Below are 19,020 nucleotides of genomic sequence, written 5' to 3'. Positions count from 1 at the left end.
CTAGGGACATGGGCCACACAGCAGAGTCCCAGCCCCCTTGGGTCATGTGTGAGATCATGTGATCCAGTGAGGTCCTGCTGCCCTGACGTCAGTCTGCAGAGCATCTCGGGGAGATTGCTTCCCAAAAGCCAGTGCATTCTCAGGCTTTTGGGAAGATGCCTTTTCAGCTATATTTAGATCAACAGTGTTGTAAGTCAACAAAGAGCATCATTATGTATCATTACAGTATGTGCATAAGTAAGGAACTGTTTGTTTGTTTGTTTTCAGCTAAGCAAATATGGTAATTTGTGGTTTGATTGCAACATGGCCAGGGTTGAAAAAAGAAGTCTGGCTTCTCTCAAGGAAATGGCTGGATGGGATCCCCTGATCAATTAGCTACGGACTGCCAGATGAGCTACACTGGGGAAATGGCCTCCTGTCGTTTGTCACCTTTCTTATAGTAAATAAACCGAAGGCGTGGTGGAAGAAAGACCTCCAGAAGTAGCTGCATTGAAAGGCTGGGTTTAAAAATTCCTACTCTGTATGCTGGGAGCTCGACCCTGCAGGTCAGTGCCCGTCAGAAGAGCAAGACTGACCTGTACTTATTAACTGGTAAACAGATGCATGCGTGGAACTTTTCTGAAATGTGTAGGAAGCCAAATATGGACAAAAGAGTCCACAATTCTGGATTATACCTTCATTGCAGTGCACAACGCTTGTCAAGAAGCATTTTTTTATGTGTCAAAGGCCTTTTTTTGGGGGGAATTGTGCTCTTGTCAAACTTTCCTCTAGTCTAGGCTGTCAGGAGCATGGTGTGACAGCAGACCCTGCCCTCTCGGTGCACCCTGGAGCTGTGCTCATGACAATGACCTCCTTCAGTCAGCAGAGGGAGCTCTGTGCTATATGTGGTACTGCACTGCAATTCACTGCTGCCTTCACAGTGCCTCACTGACTCAGGCAGAGAAGGGAGTTAGGAAGAGCTGGCAGTGGGATGGCTTGGGAAGACGGGGAGGGAAAAGGAGTGGCAGAGAAGTTTGGAAAAGGGCGGAGAGATGTGCGACTCCCCTCCCGACACACACACTTCATCAGTGTAACCCCTCCTGTATCAGCTTACACTTTCCAAAGACACACAGCCGAGGCTGCAAGACAAAATCAGGATGTGACATCACTGCCAGCACAAAAAAAAAAAGAAGCCCCAAACACTTTTTTTTTTCCTATTTTTTTTTCTCTCTGTGAACTGGAGCTGGTGACTCCAAAACTCCCGATTGCTGATCTGGAGGGAGTGTCCACAGCAGAAATAAACTGGTACCAAATTTAATTCCTCTCAGGAAAGGAGGTTTAAAAAGAGACGGACAGTGGTCTCCGGCCACTCCACACAGCAAACGGCTTCAGACATTCCAATCCGATCTGTCCATGCTGGGAAACTGGCCAGGTACCGTATTAATGGTTAAGAAGTTTATTTTCTTCTTCCTTTGATATATTATTCAATATTGTTAATGAATTGTTAATACACTTTGTGTTTTTTTCCAAAGTAATCTTTCATTACTGTTTCACTTTTGTTCTTAGTCATCCCATCTGGGAAGAGGGTATAGGAGGCACACAGTGCGTACTTTTTGGAGTATTGGGCTCTTGCTGGGGTGTTCACAGATGTTTCTAGATCCACTCACCCTCGTAGTGCTGCAGAACAGCTTTTATGTTGAAACATGAAGGCTTATAGATCTCTGGGGGCACTCTGGGTTCAGAGAACAGTAGTTTCTGATTCAGACTCCACTGTTGGTTTAAGCTCCTTTGGTTTTTCATTTTGCGTTGTCAGCTGAAGATAGGCAGAGGGCTTCTACAATAACTTTTTAAGAAGACGTTTTTGGGACAATACAGGCATAGAGGCTAACTGTGAGATTTGTAAAGCATGAAGAGTCAGAGTTTTGACTAATACAGCTCCTTCATGTTTTATGCCCATTTCACAGACAAGCTCTCTAATTCAGCCTGGGGAGTTTAAATATTTGTGGAATTAATCTTCAGCCTCTGGCCCATCATTGCCATTGCGTCACAGGGACAAACGTATATCAGACCTGTTTTGGTTTCCTGACACTGTGGTGCGTGTGTCAGATATCAGATGGAGGCTGAAGGCAGGGCAGACAGCCTCTCCTTTCAGGGGAAGACCTGTTGTCTCACGAAAGAAAAACACATTGCCAGGAAGATCGATCATTTCCTCTAACTGAGCCTTCTTTGAAAGGGAACTATGAAGCAGTATCCTGCTGAGCAGCGGCAGAGCAAAACCAAATGGAAAAAAAAAAACTATAAATATCTCCCAGCATTCCCTTTTTGAAAAAACACTGAAGTTCCCATTTTGGCATGTTGTTATAATCAAAATCAGAAGATGGTGAATCTGCATATGGAGATTAAGTGATTTTTCTCGGTTCCCCACAAAGTTGCATACGTTGCTGGAGCACAAGAGGGGTAAAATGTACAGTATACTGTAGAAAACGCAGGATATAAGACAAAGACAGGAAATGCAGAGCAAGTCCTTAATGAAGCAGGATGCAGGTCACATATGCAGATGTAGAAATGCCACTGTACTTTAACCAAAGGCCCAACACAGCTAGATGAATGACAAACACTGACTAATAGCCCACTAGCCTCTAAGTCTCTGTTAACTGACTCCCCCTATGAAGAAAAGTAGTTCAGGACCAAGTTTTGGACGGTGGTACAGTCCCTTATCTGCAAATCAGCGATGTTATTGAGCCAGTTCACACATCAGAGTTGCTTCAGAGGTTGTCTGATTATCTGTTTGCTAGGAAAGGGTCACCCTCTTCCAGACAGGCTGTATTGGCTCGGCTGGCTGTAGAATCTCAGGAGACGGACAATTTCATTATCCACCTCCTAACTTCCCTCAGTCTGTCTCTGATGTGTGGTTGCCGCCTGTGGTCTTAATTCCACTTGTGCTTCTTCTCCAGTCGCAAGTAGTTCCCCTTACCATCCCGGCAGTGAAAAAGGGTGTGTGACTAATCCTAGTCAAATTTTCAGAAGGAGTTTAGCATAAGTTGATCATGTAACACCCATCCCGTTTGAATATTTGTATCGTATTTCGTGTTATTTGGTTAAAGCTGTCCTGAGTGGGAGGGAAGGGTTTGTTTTATTAAGTATGCTTTTAAAGTCGTTATGTGAGCTACTTTAAAATTGGTCAATCATTATATTTGTTGCAGAGCGTGTTGATATTTTATTCTGCCCCAAGATCCTCAGACTTTTACGAGAACCTTCATTTTGCATTTGTCTATGTATTGCATCTGACACACACTAGATATAATACAATGAATAGAATTAAGTGAAACTTAGTCATTCAAACAATTTCGGTTTGGGGGTTGTGTGTGTCAAAAATAGGTACTGTAGTTCTTATCAAGCAAGTAATTAGAAACAAGACAGACTAAACGTTTTTAAGATTTAAAAAAAATGATCTGTGTTTTTTTTTCATAGGTGTGTCAGTGAGTTAACTGAGACAGCTGTTAAACTGAAACCCTTGTCTCTTGTGCTGAGGACTGGGCGCAAAGTGATGGATGAGTTTGTTTTTCTTCTCCTGCACTGACACATTGCTAAGGACCAGTAAGTCTCTGTAGCTGAACATGAGGCTATAAAGCTGCTATAGTTTTGATCTAATTTCAAGCCTGCATTAGAAACTGCAGTGTTTAATTTCCCCGGGGGTGAACACATTGCACTGAATAGCACGCTGGGTAGAGTGCTTCAGTGTTGTTACTGTCCTGAATAATCCTGGCCATTTGATCCAAGTCCTAAATCCTTTGGTGCTGACGGACTGTGCAAACCCAAGTCATGCTGGTTGAAGATGTGGTTAGCATTTAGTAAGGAGTTTGTTTCTGGGAAAAAGCTACTTTACTTTAAAATTCCTCTGCGCTTATTGTATGTGGGGAAATTGCATTAACTTTAATTTTAAATATTGATTTTTACCATCAGCTCAGTGACTGTCAACAACTGCTGCCTGCTTGTGTGCAAGTGGTCAGACTCTTACTGAAGTCAATGTGACACAGGCCTATACTGCCCTATTCTGAGATGGACAGTGCCCCCAGTATGTACTGGAGACACCATTAACTGAGTTTCCATGTTCAGTCTTTTCCTTTAATGCTGCTGTGTCTGTTAGGTGAGCAAGCAAAAACAAACCCTCATATAATATTTGTCTCGGTCTTCCTTCTTTTATTCATTATTAAACTAAAAAACGTAAATATTTGGAACTTGACACTTTTATAAATTTTCTGATACTGCAGGTCTGAACACTAAACCATTTCATCTGACTTTACATACTTAATATTGTCTGGTTATACTGTACATACAGCATGGTGAGATAAATAAGAACTAAAGAGAAGCAATCTCTTCTATGTTTTCTATATTATTCTCACTTTTGCATTTTTTACACATTCAGTTTGTTAATATATTTCCAGTGATCACGATAGCTAAATACTTAGGCTGTTTTTTTGTGTTCGTGTCGGAAGGCCAGTTGCTTGTTCAGTGCTGCTGGACTGCTGTGGTATGCTGTCCGTGGCCTGACCTGACCTGACAGCCCACACTGGCTCTGTCTCAAGTGCAGACTCTCACCTGTTCCTGTTCGTGCAGCAGGCAGGAGAGAGACTCCACGCTGAAGAAAGAGGTCCTGGTTTAGTCTAGTGAACAGGGGCAGCGCACAGCTCTTAGGCTGCACCAGAGCTAGCTCAGAAGCTCATTTGCATCTGTAGTCCTTGGGCAGGACACAACAAACAAGATAAAAGAAACATGTATAAAAAAGATATCGGGACATATAATATAACAAGTAGATAATAGAAATGGCCAAGTGCACAGAAATCATGGCATGTTAAATTAATAAATATATCTAAGCTTGCAAGACTTACATTAGAAGACAATCACTTATCAAGGTCAATGACATGATGTTTGTCCTTAAAAGACACTTAAAAAGATTATTGATTACAAAAATGATTTGCTCAAATCTTTTTTTCCCTTTAGTTTTCAATGTTATAAAACGTGATGATTGAGTAATGCTAGATGATATTTTACATCATCACAGTTTTGTTTGCGCTGCAAATCGCAGTTATACTGTGGATGCGAGCAGGTTGTCGCGCGTACAGTAAAATCAGGAACTAGTGATCTGTAATCATCCGACTTTCTCAGAAAGGGGTCGCAGCAAGACAATGACTAATTGGAAGGAAGCGACAGATGTTAACGAAGCACATGGTGACACAAGCTTTTCGTTCTTGGCTGGGTAGACGAGAAAGGGGCAGTTTCCTGGCCCGGCCCGGGTGACAGCGAAGCAAGTGCTGTGAGGCCCATTCCCGCTGTTGCGGCTGCTTATCTCAGACCACCAGATGTGCGGCCTTGGCGGAAGCCTTTGCAATGCAGTCCGATCTGATGACACACGTACGGCCAAAAAAAATGTCCTGTTCCGCCCCCTGCCTGCCGTCTGTTTCAAACGGTCCGAAACGATTTCTAATCGCGCCGTTCCGATTTTTGCGGAGGGGAAAAGGTGCAGGACAACACGTGGAAGGGAAGTCACGGCCGAAAGGAAGGTTTGGCTACAGCTGGGCAGGAAGTGAGATGGGGAAGTACATGAGCACGTCTGTGCAAATTCAGGCTCCCCATGCCTCACGAGCCCGCCCCTCTGCACTCCTCCAAGTAATCAGCGTTGAGGAGACATGACAGAAGCTGCTGCTGCCCAGCTGATAAAACGGGTGTGGAAAATATCAATTTCCTCTGGAGCAGCATCAGTCCAAACTTAAAGGGGAGCAAAGAAGGCCGTTACGTGTCTTTACGTCAAGATGGGGAATCCTGAAATCTTGCGTCTGACCCTAAATAATACCTCAGCGTAACTCGAGATTTCTCATAATTCTAGTCCTGAAGATCAGCCCACTCCTGGTGCAAGTTAAAGACAGCCTTCTTCCATCTTCCTTGAGGGAGCTGCGTCGCTCGGCACACTCTTTCTAAAAAAGAGAAAGAACAAAGATAGAAAACTGAAGATTTTGCATGCTTGAGGTTACTATAAACAGCAACTTTCTAATAAAAAACGTTACTAGCGTTTCAGAGCTTCTGAAGCGACTTGCATTTTTTTTTCTATTTTCTTTTTATGACTTGTAGAATTTGACCAAGTAAATCCATTTTGTTGCCTCCTTATTTCTTTCAGTGATAGCGAAGGATTGTGGGTGATTCTCACTGACGTCACTGTCCCTCACTGTTCCTCACAGCGGGACCCCTCCCTCCTTCCACCCGCTGCTTCAGAGGACAGAGAGCTCTGCTTCTTGAGGAGGAGCTGGACCGTTCAGTCGGGACGTCCCGTCCGGAATCCAGGACCCCCAGAGGTTTCCCAGATAAATACCCAGGAATCTTCCCATTGCCCCTCCCCCTGGCGTTAAACAGAATGGCCCTGTGTCTGGGACAGGTCTTCAGCAAGGATAAGACCTTCAGGCCTCGGAAGCGCTTCGAACCCGGGACCCAGCGCTTCGAGCTGTACAAGAAAGCGCAGGCGTCGCTCAAGTCGGGGCTGGACCTGAGGAAGGTGGTGCAGCTGCCCGAGGGGGAGAGCATCAACGACTGGATCGCCGTGCACGTGGTGGACTTCTTCAACCGCATCAACCTCATCTACGGCACGGTCAGCGAGTTCTGCACCGAGCGCTCCTGCCCCGTCATGTCCGGCGGCCAGCGCTACGAGTACCGCTGGCAGGACGGCCACCTCTACAAGAAGCCCACCAAGCTGCCCGCCCTGCAGTACATGAACCTGCTGATGGACTGGATCGAGACGCTCATCAACAACGAGAACATCTTCCCCACCCGGATAGGTAGGTGCGCGCTTCTGCCTAAGAGCCCCTGGCGAGTGCGGACGTGCACTCTTCTGGAATGTATAAAAGGAGAGTGAAAGGTCTGGGCGCAGCACCGTCCAGGGCTGTAATAGGCCTAGCAGAGAGGCAGCTGCGTTAGGGCGACCTCTGCTGGGACCGTGGAGAAGTTCCCCCCTGTGGCTATAGGAGAGAAAAACAGCCTCCTCTGTGCTCATCTCTGGGTCTGGCCCTGTTCTGGAAACGGTAGGGTGCTACCTTGTTGTGCTCGGGGGCATGGCTGCTCACGCCCTGAGCTGGAACCATCTCGATCTGAACAGACCAACCTGAAAAATGCAGCCTTTGTTACATTCTTTCTATAAAGAACCCTCTTGGATGCAGTAAATTACGTACGTGAGAACTACAGTTTCACCACTGTGTCCTGAGGGCAGGAAACCTAAGGACAACATAATTTCTTTTATTGTTTTTTATATTAGTAGTATTCCAGACAATAGAGCAGAAATCCCCGTCTCTGTTCATTTCCTGACTGGCACCAACATCTACATATTTACTGTGTCGGGGAAATTATTCTATTTTAATGTGAAGCATTCAATTACATTTTCATGATGCTTAAAAAAATAATAAACATAAAAAACATTTTATTTTGTTTTTAAAGGAGCAATTACAGGCAGGATTACAGGACTTGCTTGTCAGTGCACTGTATCTAAGCTATAATCAGGAGCTGACAAGACCTTTCAGTGCTTCAGTTAAAGGGTCTGATTGTGGTCCTAGTTTGGTAGATTCAACATTCTTCTTTAGCTGATCTGACTCAGTCCTTGAGCTCCTGAGTGTTTTGCACATTGAAACAATCTCCTCCTGCCTGGGAGACTAGTTTTAGCAGAGGATGCTGGACTCACAGTATTAGTGCAACAGGATTAAAATGCACTGCTCTGCAGAGAAAAACACCCATATCTGGACTGGGCACTCGAACCCTCAACCCAAATCCCCAGCCATGCTGTCCCTTCTGGGTAGACGGGATTATGCTGTATTATAATGGTCCGTTTGCTCCTCATCTGCTTTTCTTTGAAACTTAATGACGTTTTTCTATTTAAGTATCCAAACCAGGAGAGAGTAAAAAGACAGAAGCTCTGAACGTGAAGACAGTATGCATCTGGTTTTGAAAGCGGCTCAAAGCGTGCAAGAATATTGATTTTCCGCTCTGCAGGTTTTAAACCAATTTTGTATAATTACGAGGAGAGCACCTACAGTACTTAACGGTGCAGTATCTACATTTTGTCTTTCATGTCTGACCACCACAGCCACGCACTGACATTGGCTTACACTTTCATTTCTTTGCTAGACCACACTCCGCCGTAAGATTACCCGTTCAGTGTTCGCGCTCCACAGTGTGTTGCGATTCTCTTCCACGTGGGACTGCGGCTTTTCCGAGCACCACATTTGCGACGCGGCCGGGGTCCATCGGTGGAGAAGATCCATCTGTCCACTTTCTGACCGCTTTATCCCGTACAGGTTCCCTGGGGGAGCCCGGACCTGACCCAGCAGGCAATGAGCACAGGGCAGGACACACCTTGGATGGGGAGCTAGTCCGTCGCGGAGATTGATGCATGCAGGTTGATTGTCTGTGTTCAGCACGGTGCATCTGCAAAGCTCTCTGTGATGCAGTGGGAAGGCCAGCCGAGCAGTGAAAATGCCTTCTGTACTTGGTGTCATCCAGCAGGGGTCAGAGGGGTTAATTAAAATCGTGATGCTGACATTTGAAAGAAGTCATCCGGGTGACGGGAGAGGATATGTTCCTCACACATCAGTGTAATGCAGCTGCAGGGGCTGGGGAGAGGATTGAGGGCTTGGCTGGAAAACAATTAGCCGAAATGGCCAGTTTAAATCATTAACAGCCTGCCGTGGAGACAGTACTGCCCAGTTGATCCCAGTGTTGGCCTATGGCGTCCTTGCCGTGCAGGACAGGAGACATTGGGTTTGAATTATTAAAGCTGTTACCTTCATGATGTGCCGCCTTCTTCAGAATGAATTCTGAAACGTACACCAGGGGGCACAAGTGGAAGCTACATAGAAATGCATTTAAAATGAGAACAGGGTGTAATTCTTGACACCAAGGTTTGTGGGAGCTTGGTACAAGCTACACAGTCATGTTGTTGAAGTCGATACCCTGGCTTGTTCCAAGAAACGGCTGGATGAAAGTCTTCAATCATTTAGCGGCTAATTACCAAAAAGTCTTCCTCTCGTCCGAGACCGTGCTTGTGTTCTAATGCACCAGTGCTACTGTTTATTGAATACTGGGCTTATGACATTCATAAACAGAATTTAAAGAATCCAATATAATTCAATGGATAGCTCTGGAGCACTATATGATATTTTGTTTTTTTTTTTTCATATTCCGGACATATATTGGCAGGATAAAGAAACAAGTGCCTTCTGTTTTCAATGGGGACTGTTATCTATGATAATGCAAAACACCCTTTGCATCAAAAGAGAGGCCTCCAGCACCCTTCTAGCCTTTCCTGTTGTGGTCCATATTAGGTATTTCCTGAAACTGATTTGAATGGTCGTTCTTTCAGCCTCCAGTATTTGACTTGTAAACACTGAAGTTGGCTACAGGGGAAAGGCAGTCATGGATGCTGGGGGATCTGTCTACCAGCGCAAAGCTCTGAAGGAAGGCAGGAGCCGCTGTGTCCCTGTGTCCTGTGTCGCTGTGACAGGCTGATCTCGTTCTTTCTAGGGGTCCCCTTCCCCAAGAACTTCCAGCAGGTCTGTAAGAAGATCCTGAGCCGGCTCTTCCGGGTCTTCGTGCACGTCTACATCCACCACTTCGACCGCATCTGCAGCATGGGGGCGGAGGCCCACATCAACACCTGCTACAAGCACTACTACTACTTCATCACCGAGTTCAGCCTCATCGAGCACTCCGAGCTGGAGCCCTTGGTGAGTGTGTGTGTGTGTGGGGGGGTTTCTGTGGGTCCTAATGCCTCCGGTTGGTAATGGAGACATTGTTCCGTAAAAGAGCCGCCGTCCTTCAGATGAGACGGAATACCGAGGTCCTGACTCTCCGTGGTCATTAAAAATCCCAGGGCATTTCTCGAAAAGAGTAGGGGTGTTTCCCTGGAGTCCTGGCCAAATTTCCCCCTGGCCTTTACCAGTCATGGCCTCCTAATAATCCCCCTCTCTGAACTGGCCCCATCACTCTGCTCTCCTCCCCACTGAGAGCTGGTGTGAGAGTTCTGGTGCACTATGGCTGCCGTCGCATCATCCAGGTGGGGCTGCACATTGGTGGTGGTGGAGGAGAGTCCCCATTACCTGTACAGCGCTTAGAGTTGAGTGTCCAGAAAAGCTTATATATAACTGTAAGGAATTATTATTATACCCACCCAAAACCAAATAACCAAATAACGCATTATATTAAACACCCCTAATCACAACAATTCATGGAAGTCTATCTGGAACTCCTATGACGAAACAGCACTAATGAATTTTACCAGCGTGGTATTAGGTTGTATAGATTCATTTTTTAGTTGTTGACCTTTAATGTCCAGAGCTGATCTGAAGGGAATCCTCATTGAAATGCTTGCATCAATCTTGGATTGTCTCTTTTATTCCGGGTAGGCATTAAATCCCAGTGGATAAACCCGAAAATGGCAGGTCCTCAAATTCCAGATGAATGATTCCAGGAAAGTCTTATGTTAATACCCAAGTGTAAACTAGGCTGTATTATGTAATCCCCTTGCTCTCTTCCGGCTCAATGACAAACCTCTACATCCCCTTAACTTGATGCCCAGTACAGAATGCTCAACTCCTGGTACCCAATGTAAAGGTAGAGACACTGTTGTGCAGGAAAGAGAGCTGATATTTGAAAGAGCATTGCCAAACAGGTGTCTTTTAAAGAAACAGCACCTCCAGCGTGATCAACTGGAGCAAGAGAAGGTTCGGAGCTTCAGGAAGTTTGTTGCAGTCTGACACTTGAATGTTCTTTGCACTCTGTAGCTCAGGACATCTGCTCGTTGGGTGCAGTCGGGGAATCCAAGTTAATAGAAGAAAAGGGGCAGGCAGGCTATCCAAGGCAGGACAGAAAACGGAAGGGGACGTGTGTATTTGATAATAAAAAAGATCTGTGTGAGCAGGGAGGCCCGCAGTCTTGGGCTCTGCTCAGTGTGTTCCCAGTAGTGCGGTTGTGTCACACAGGAGTGAAGGGCAGCTGTTCCTTGACTTGTTCAGCAGAGACATTTGATTTCCTGGCTGTGATGTGCTGCTGTCCCCCTGCCTCCTTGGGGAGGCGTACAGGGCAGAGCAACGTTAATATTTCAAGAGAGCAGAAAGGTCCAGTGCATTTGTTAAGCAGAGGGGCTTCAGCAGTTTCTATAGACATGACCCTTCTTAAGCTTCAAGACTCTGGGACAAACATTATTTCTTTCAAAATAAGAAAGTGAAGACAGAGGGGGTTTTACACAAATCTTTCAAACACAGGCTTTTCTCGTGTGTTGAAGCCGACACAGCGTGGGATGACTTTTCCCGCATTACTTCTGCAAATCTCTGAGATCACATTATGGGGATCTAAAAAATTATATGTTCTATAAACAAAGCAACAAGCAAAGCATGGGTTTTTCATAACATTTAATCAGCCCGAGGATTTCCTAATGTGCTTCTGAAATCGAATGCGTTCTTTGTCTTCTCCAGGGATGAACAGATTTTATTCTTGCAGTGCCTCTTGACAAGATCCTAATTAAAGCTCTTGCTACCTCTAGTGCTTTAATTACTAATGTACTGGATGATGCTTTTATCCAAAGCAATTTAGCACTCATTCATACAGCTGGGTACTAGGTTACTGGAACAGCCATTTCTCATCCAGGATATGAACCCACAACTTTCTAGTAACAAGACCAGAACCCCAACCACTGCACCTTACTGCTGCCTGCAAATCTGTAGATGACTTGCCAGACTGTTTATCAGGGCATGCTGGGTGGCCCTTCTGTTTGAATTGGCTTTTTCACAGTGTATTGAACCTACAGCTTGACTATCTGTGTGGCTGTCAGACAAGTCCATCATGTGGAAGATAATTGCGCTTAAATCACATGAACGACGTTTACCTAGAGTGCTCATAAACCCACACTACATTTACGAAACATGGAGTGCCCCTGGCTGATTCTATACAGCTGCTCATTGCCATGCATTGAATTCTCAACAAGAAACTCATGACCTGAAATTCTCAAAAGTAAAGCCAGACCAGTAAAGACAAACCTTTCGTCTAGGTACAGTAGGACACCAGTGACTGGTAACCAGAGACCTCTAATCTGGAGCAGACTAGTGACTGGAGAATGCACTGCTAATAGATAGATAATAAATAATACTTTATTAATCCCGTAGGGAAATTGATGTAATGCTGTTGTCCTGTGACAAAGTGCATGACTTCAGATATATTAAACATTTCAAACTGAATCAGAAATTCCGTTCTGTGTTCAATTAAATGCTGCTTTCTGTTTCTGTGTACAAAGTTTTAAGCGGATCCAGTGTAACGTTATCACAGATAGACTCATGGTTTTCCTGGTGAATGAATACTAGTTTTCCCTTTCTCCTCCCATAGAGTTTGTGACCTTTGCTTTTGCCACTGCTGCAGTTATAGAGAGCTACGTTTTTATGAGCTGTTAAAATGAAAAAAAAAAATAGGAAGCTCTACAGGTTTACAACTGTAAATATCGGGACGTCTGGAAGTGATTACAATTTGCATGACGCAGCTGGAAGAGATTACAAGCTTTTTTATACTCACGTTTTTGCCTGATTTTTCGTATACCAAGGCTGAGCTGAATCTGAGATCTTTGAAAAGTTAAGATGGGGCTGACGGCTCTTTGAACAAACCGAGCGCACTGTTGAAAAGCACCGTCTGACCCTGGTCGTTAGTTTGACGGGGCAGCCTGAAAACAGTCTCTCTAAGAGGAAGATCAAGAGTGTAATTTTGCAGTATTAGCTCATGCACACCAATTCTCAGAGGGTCTTTATCTGACGGCACAGAAAATGAAATGCCTCACAGCGCGCATGCTGTCAGGTGTACAATTAAATCCTGCAGCTGGGGCCAAGATGCCATGCAGTCAGGGTGGGAGAATACTCAGCATTAATAGTCTGACCTTCCAGCGGAGTTTGTGCAGCTCTCTCGCTATTCACAGTGACAGTATCGCAGGCCTGTCTGTGTGGCAGAGTCGCTCTAGGTAGAGTTTCATCTCGGCCTGTCAGATTCCTATTAATAATCCTCTGACCACTGCCCCGGGCGCCCAGATCTGTCAGCCAGCGGCTCCCATTGGCTGGCGTTATCAAGAGCAGGGCAGCAGTTTTTTTCTGGGGGCCGCTGTATTCGTTTTAGATTTCAGAATGATATGAGAGCACAATGCCACACTGTGCCCAGCCCCCCAGCCATGACTGTAGTTCTGTGTTCAGACCCCCCAGGTATGGTGGCAGTTCTGTGTTCTGTGTATACCAGCCATCACAGAACCTCAGAGCCAGGACAGAATCCAGTTGTTGATTATTTGAGACAGAAGGTGAGATGAAACCACTGTGGTGACTTCACTTTTAGATGCCTTTTCTACCTCCACATATTAAGGAGTCTTTTTAAAATCCTCTTTTATTGCAATTATCGAGATTGCTTGTAGCCGAGGATGTTTTATTTTTCATCTTTTTTTTTTCTACAACTGTGTTTTATGAGGTGGTGCTAATTAGTGCCTGGAGGAATCTAAATCTAAGGAACTAAACAAACACCCAATTTAGATGCAGTTTCTGATAAAACGCAAACCAATAAAAAAACATAATCTGGATGTGAAAATGTATTCCCCTTCCTTCTACTTCATTTCTCTGTAACAATTCATCAGAATAAGTGACTGCCACTGGACATATTCCTGGAGACTGCAAGCCAAAGGGGGAAGCTGGGGAAATACGCAGAGATGTACAGGATCAGGAGCATAGTGCTGGACTAATGGTGTTCAGAACATTGTGCATCCTTAATTTTCAAATCCTCTCATTACCTTCTATCCATGCTGCAGAATTTCTTTTTTTGGGGACTGGAATGTTTGTGGTAACACATAACAGTAGCGTGTTAAAAATGCACATCTGATTCTCAGTTTCTTTTGTTAACCCAAGATGTGCAAACACTAAGCAGCAGAAAGGAACACATCACAAGCCAGTGCCAAAACCCTGCAGTGGTGGTAATTGGTTTTTATTATCATTATCCTGTTTTGATAATTATGGGGAATTGAAAAAGCCATCCAAAAGGCTGACTGAGATCAGCAAGCACGCAGTTTAAGATCTCAGCATCGTGCAAGAGATTTTAGGTCTCTCTTCAAACCAACTTATTCCAATCCAGTCTTTCTGCAGCACAGCCTGGCCATGTTACCTTACATTTGTAATTATCACCTGTAGCGCCTTACTGCTGTCATCCTGCTGAGAGGTCCGACCCTCAGTTTGTCGGGGGAAACTGCGGCCAATAGAGACAGCTGGCCTTTCCCCACAGCCTGCCTCCTGTGAAGATTTTCCGAGGAAGCGGATAGTTTTGTTGCCTGTCCTTGGCTCCTTAATTGTGTTTAGCATCAGCCTTCATTAGAATGGAATTAGTTTATTACTCCCTCGTTTCTCCTGCTCACAGACAGAGAAACCGACTGATTGCACTCGGGATAGAGGGAGTTGGGGAATTGTATTTTATTTTCTTATTAACCATTTTGGAATCAGGATGTTGTCCTTTGATCGTAATTCCCTTCATTCCGCAAAGCGGGAGAGCTCATCCAAGTCATAGCCTTGTTTCTGCAAAGGGACTAACAGGAGTGGGACTGAAACACGCGGTTTCCCAACAACATGTTTCACAGATGGGTCATTTATACCCCTTGACCTCTGAGTGCCAGGGACCGGTCATTGTTTCAGGTCAGCTGTAAACCAACACTCATACTGAGTGGAGGATAATTGCTAGTGCTCTGTAAAGGAGTGTGTGTGATGGTGTTCACTCAGAAGGTACCTGTCCTACACCTGCTGTATTCATGTCTTTGTCTTTGAGTTGGTACTAAAATAAGTTGCAGCGAATGAGTGATATAGTGTGTATTAAGCAGGTTTAGGATAAATTTTAGGGCTACAGGGCTCAGTGAATGTTTTTCAATGTTTCTTCTCTGCATTGGATGCTTTTTATGTTGTATTTCACATCTGTTGTATGAAGTATAACTTGATAATAAATATAATAATCCCTTAATGTGCTGTATGTGCTGTAGTGTTTATGATCCTTAAGGATTTTAAGGCTCTTGATATACAGGAGGGGAATCACTCAAGTGCAGCCCCCACTGGGGTGACGTGTGGCTGCCATCCTGCCCCAGCACCCCACTACACTGTGGATCAGCTGGAGCAGCAGCTGGGTGAAAGGGGAGATTTAGGGAGGCCAGACAGTCCAAGCCCAGAGTGGAATTTAGCCAGGACAGTTGGGTTAATATCACTACTTTACTTTAATGTCTTATTCAAAGGAGGGCACTGCCCATAACACAGTATCCCCCTGTACTGCACAATGGCATTGGTTTCCAAAGGAAGGGCGCCACCTATTGGTCCACCAGCGCCACTTCAGGCAGGCGCCTGAATTAGATGGAGAGTCCCTCCTCCTAGTGCTGACCAGAACCAGTCTCGCTCAGTCTCTGAGGCCACAGACAGCAGGCGTTTCCAGTCTTTTAATGCTGCGTCACCTCTGGTTTTGTCAGGTTATATAATTACTCTCTGGTGTACGCGATAGCAGCCATTGTCTCTCCAACATTTTTTTTAAAACGCCAACAAGCTGCTCGTGTCTCCCATGAGCTTCATCAGCAGGACTGTATTGATGAAAGAATTTACACCTCCCAATGGGCTGTGAAGGTGTCCTGGAAACGGCACAGTGCTTCTGTCGCAAACACCTCATTATTCCCGCCAAGCATGCGATTACAATCACTCCCGTCATTAAATACTTCCTCTCTCCTTGATAATGATAACAACAACAGACGATCCCGTCGCGCATCCCCGGGGATAATTGAATATAACTGCACAAAAAAACACAGGCAAAAAAAAAGACTTTCATCTACTTGGGCGCTTGTTTAGAGGTAATTAGGGGATGAAGAAAAAGATCCCCTAGTGATGAGGCCTTTGATGTCAGGACGAGTGGCTGGGAGGGGCTGCGGAGGGTGGCAGTCCTTCTGTGACTCTTGCAGGCAGAGAGCCTGAGCATAGTGAGTGAACTGACCACTCCCAAGCCAGATAGCTTGTCACGCCAGTGGGAATCGGTTTCTCTCGAACGCGGGTCTCAGCAAGTCTACAAAGGCTTTGTCATCATGCTTTTAAAGCAAAATCTAGTAAGCATTTCATTGCAAATTTGGCCAAGCTGCGGTGTGTATTGATCAGGAAAGCTGGAAGATTATCCCTTGCAGAGACAATTCGCAAACATTTACCAGCAAGCAAGAACGTTATCGAAACCCGCGGAAAGATACTGTAGTAGACCATGAAGTATATACAGCACTGTACTCTCCATGACAGGTTCTGTGACTTTTTCTCTCTTTTGTTTTTCTTACAGAAAGAAATGACTGAAAAGATCTGCACCTAAACCAAAAACATTTCTAGGAAAACGTATTAGCTTTACATGTGACGTGAGACCAACAGTTTTTTTCCAGTGCAAAACTGTGTAGGGCAGTGTAGTTTGACACTGAGATGTGGACACTCACAGACATCATCACTGGGCCACCTTATACATGGAACCTAAATCAGGAGTTTTCATTCAGGAGATCAGAGACTCCAGAGGTCTTCAGAGTCCATTCCCAGGACAGTGGGTCCCAGGATACAAAGAGGAACCTTTCTCCTGTGTCAAAGGTGGAGGAATGTCAAATCTGCTCTGGCAGAGTTCAAGGTGAATTTGTTGAACCACAATTCCATAGTAGAACCACAGCAGAATTATTCTTAAATTCTTACAAAACTGGGGGTCCTGACAGAGAGAGATTTTGTGCTGTCTACCTTGGACCTGCAGAAAAACAAAAAACGTACATTTCTTTTCTTCTTTCTTAGTGACGGGGTTCAATTGACTGGTCAGGTTATCAAATTAAACCTAAACCAGAAACTAAAGTAAAATAAGTATATCTAAGTGTAGGTACTGTGCAGGACTTGTTTGAAAAATAATACATTACTGAAGAGGTACAATCTGCACCCCGGTTTTGCATTTGAATATCATTTCATTCCTCTCAGTGACAAAGAGAGCTTCAACAATTAACAGCAATAAAAGCTTTTTGTAAATAGTGTTCTGATTTTTATATGACTTTTTACCTGTATTTTCAGATGATGCATTTTACATGATGATCTTTTCAGTAAAACTGATTTATTGTACAGACCGAAATTGTGTTTTGTTTTATTGTTGATTTGACCCTCCTCACTTTTACTCTCTTATATTGACTGCTCACTGAATACCTCTGAATTGAACAGGGTTAACATTCTGGTGCTGTTTTACTGTCCCAATTACAGAAGTGACAAATGTACACTCTTATCTTTTTAATGTGGTGGGTGCAGAAGGCTTTCTAGATGGCTGCCCTCTAGTGGTTCAATCTGAATGCTTTTCTTAAGGTCTGCTTTGAACCATGTGTAGATTAAGTTGTTTTCTTATACCCTCCTCGACTCGCTGTGCCACATTTTATCTCATGTGTTCAAGTGTGAAAGCCTAAGAACTCCTTTCTCTGGCCCACTGCGAAAGCTCTATTGACGTATTGCTTGTCAAAGTCTCATTTCATAACTTCACCCAAAATCTTTCTGAATATAACTGCATGTAAGACAGGGGTGTCCACTTCTGGCCCTGGTGGGCGGGTGTCATTCCAACTAAACCTCTGGACAAGCTAAACCTGCTAGTTACTGACTTAACTGGACCGATCGATCAGCTTCTCTTAGCTCTTTAGCTGATAAAGCTTTAAAGAGACCTGGAAAACTTGCAAACATACTGATATCAGACAATCCTATCTCCTTGAAAGATGATAAATCCGTGCAGCGTAGACACACCAACAAGATCGAAAATGCAGTTAAGATAAAAAGTCCGTTGGTCCCGCTAATGGCGTTGTATAGGAAATCTTAGACAAATCGCCTAATTTCTTTTCCATGTTTTTGTTGGTTACAATAGGACTGAAAATAGTGTTTTCAGGGAAAAAAACTACACCTGTCAGCCATCTTTATTCTGCTCCATGAGGAAGTTTTCTGTTTTCTCTTTCAAGGCACATTTGTTACGAAGCTGTCAGGAGCAGAAGGCAGCAGGCTGCCTGGTTCAGGCGGTGAGCAGTTTCCTCACAGCACTGATCTCTGAGGCAGGCACCTCGCACTGCTGCCTCCTGATGCCCCATTAGCATGTCAGCTGCACAGCCACATTGCTGTAACGCGTCAGCGCCAGGCCCTGTGAAAAGACTCCCCATGCTCCTTCCCTCTGTCTCTCCCATATACAGGACATGCCACAGACACGCATATTCCAGCTCCACCGCCACTGCTGGGGAAATAGTGGTTAATTTAGTGTATTACTATAAGCACCACTATGGTACAAATATTCTGATATTAAGGAACAACTCCTTAACTCCTACATATGTGGTTCTATGAAAATTGGGAATTTATTGTTTTTTTTATTATTCTGAATGTTCTTTATGATATACTGCTGCTTAGAATTCCATTTCATCTTCTTTAGATTTTGCCAAAATGTGTGGCATTCTCATATCTTTTGCTGTGTAGAGAACTAGACGGAGGAACTCTCTTGAAAAGCACTTTATTCTGTTTCACAGGTGAAATGCATCACAAATAAAAATCTGGACATGAAACTTGTTTTGTTTTTTCTGAGAAGAACAAGTACAATTTGCCAAGCATATTTACTATTGGCAGTCTGAACCCAGGCCTCTATCAGGTGGTTATGAGCTTAATATTGTTCATATACAGTTTGATATAACTTCCCAATCTAATATCTCATCAGAAATATAGAGCATTGACAATTCCTCTCCCACTGCACTGCTCTTGATCAGCACTAATACTGGAAACGAATTCCCCAGAGGTGCCTATAACACGGTTCAGTTTTTCACATTCTTTAACTTGGATGCATTGCCTTTCTGAAGAATTTAACAGCTGTCTAAATTTAACTTAATGTACTTAAAGTGCCCTTCAGCGTCTTTGGAAAATCACGCTGTTGGTAGCTCGAAATACACCACACCCCTGTGAACTGTTGTACTCTAGCTGA

The 19,020-nt window shown here is 44.4% G+C and overlaps 1 protein-coding gene across 3 annotated transcripts; it reads left to right on the top strand.

Moving 5' to 3' along the window:
• Positions 1-299: 299 nt before the first annotated feature.
• mob3c (MOB kinase activator 3C) lies at positions 300-18,597 on the top strand. Of its 3 annotated transcripts, none has more exons than XM_015355222.2 (5): positions 300-1,411; positions 3,451-3,576; positions 6,213-6,803; positions 9,535-9,737; positions 16,354-18,597. In XM_015355222.2, exons 2-5 carry the CDS (start codon positions 3,531-3,533, stop codon positions 16,381-16,383), a joined length of 870 nt encoding a protein of 289 aa, XP_015210708.2. In that variant the 5' UTR covers positions 300-1,411; positions 3,451-3,530; the 3' UTR covers positions 16,384-18,597. The 3 variants fall into 3 exon arrangements, with proteins under 3 accessions (XP_015210708.2, XP_069050074.1, XP_015210709.2); XM_069193973.1 differs by having other exon boundaries at positions 300-1,425; XM_015355223.2 differs by lacking the exon at positions 3,451-3,576 and having other exon boundaries at positions 617-1,411.
• The last annotated feature ends 423 nt before the right edge of the window (positions 18,598-19,020 follow it).

Source organism: Lepisosteus oculatus, chromosome 9 (genome assembly GCF_040954835.1).
Source record: "Lepisosteus oculatus isolate fLepOcu1 chromosome 9, fLepOcu1.hap2, whole genome shotgun sequence".
Lineage (NCBI taxonomy): Eukaryota > Metazoa > Chordata > Actinopteri > Semionotiformes > Lepisosteidae > Lepisosteus > Lepisosteus oculatus.
The sequence above is the reverse complement of the archived record's forward strand: the minus strand, read 5'-3'. Positions and strand labels throughout refer to the sequence as shown.

Bases quoted from the DNA above. Each gene is read 5' to 3' on its own strand.
- mob3c (XM_015355222.2), top strand. From the start codon at position 3,531: ATGAGTTTGTTTTTCTTCTCCTGCACTGACACATTGCTAAGGACCA. The intron at 3,577-6,212 runs GTAAGTCTCTGT...TGTTCCTCACAG, and splicing joins TGACACATTGCTAAGGACCA to CGGGACCCCTCCCTCCTTCC. The intron at 6,804-9,534 runs GTAGGTGCGCGC...CGTTCTTTCTAG, and splicing joins CATCTTCCCCACCCGGATAG to GGGTCCCCTTCCCCAAGAAC.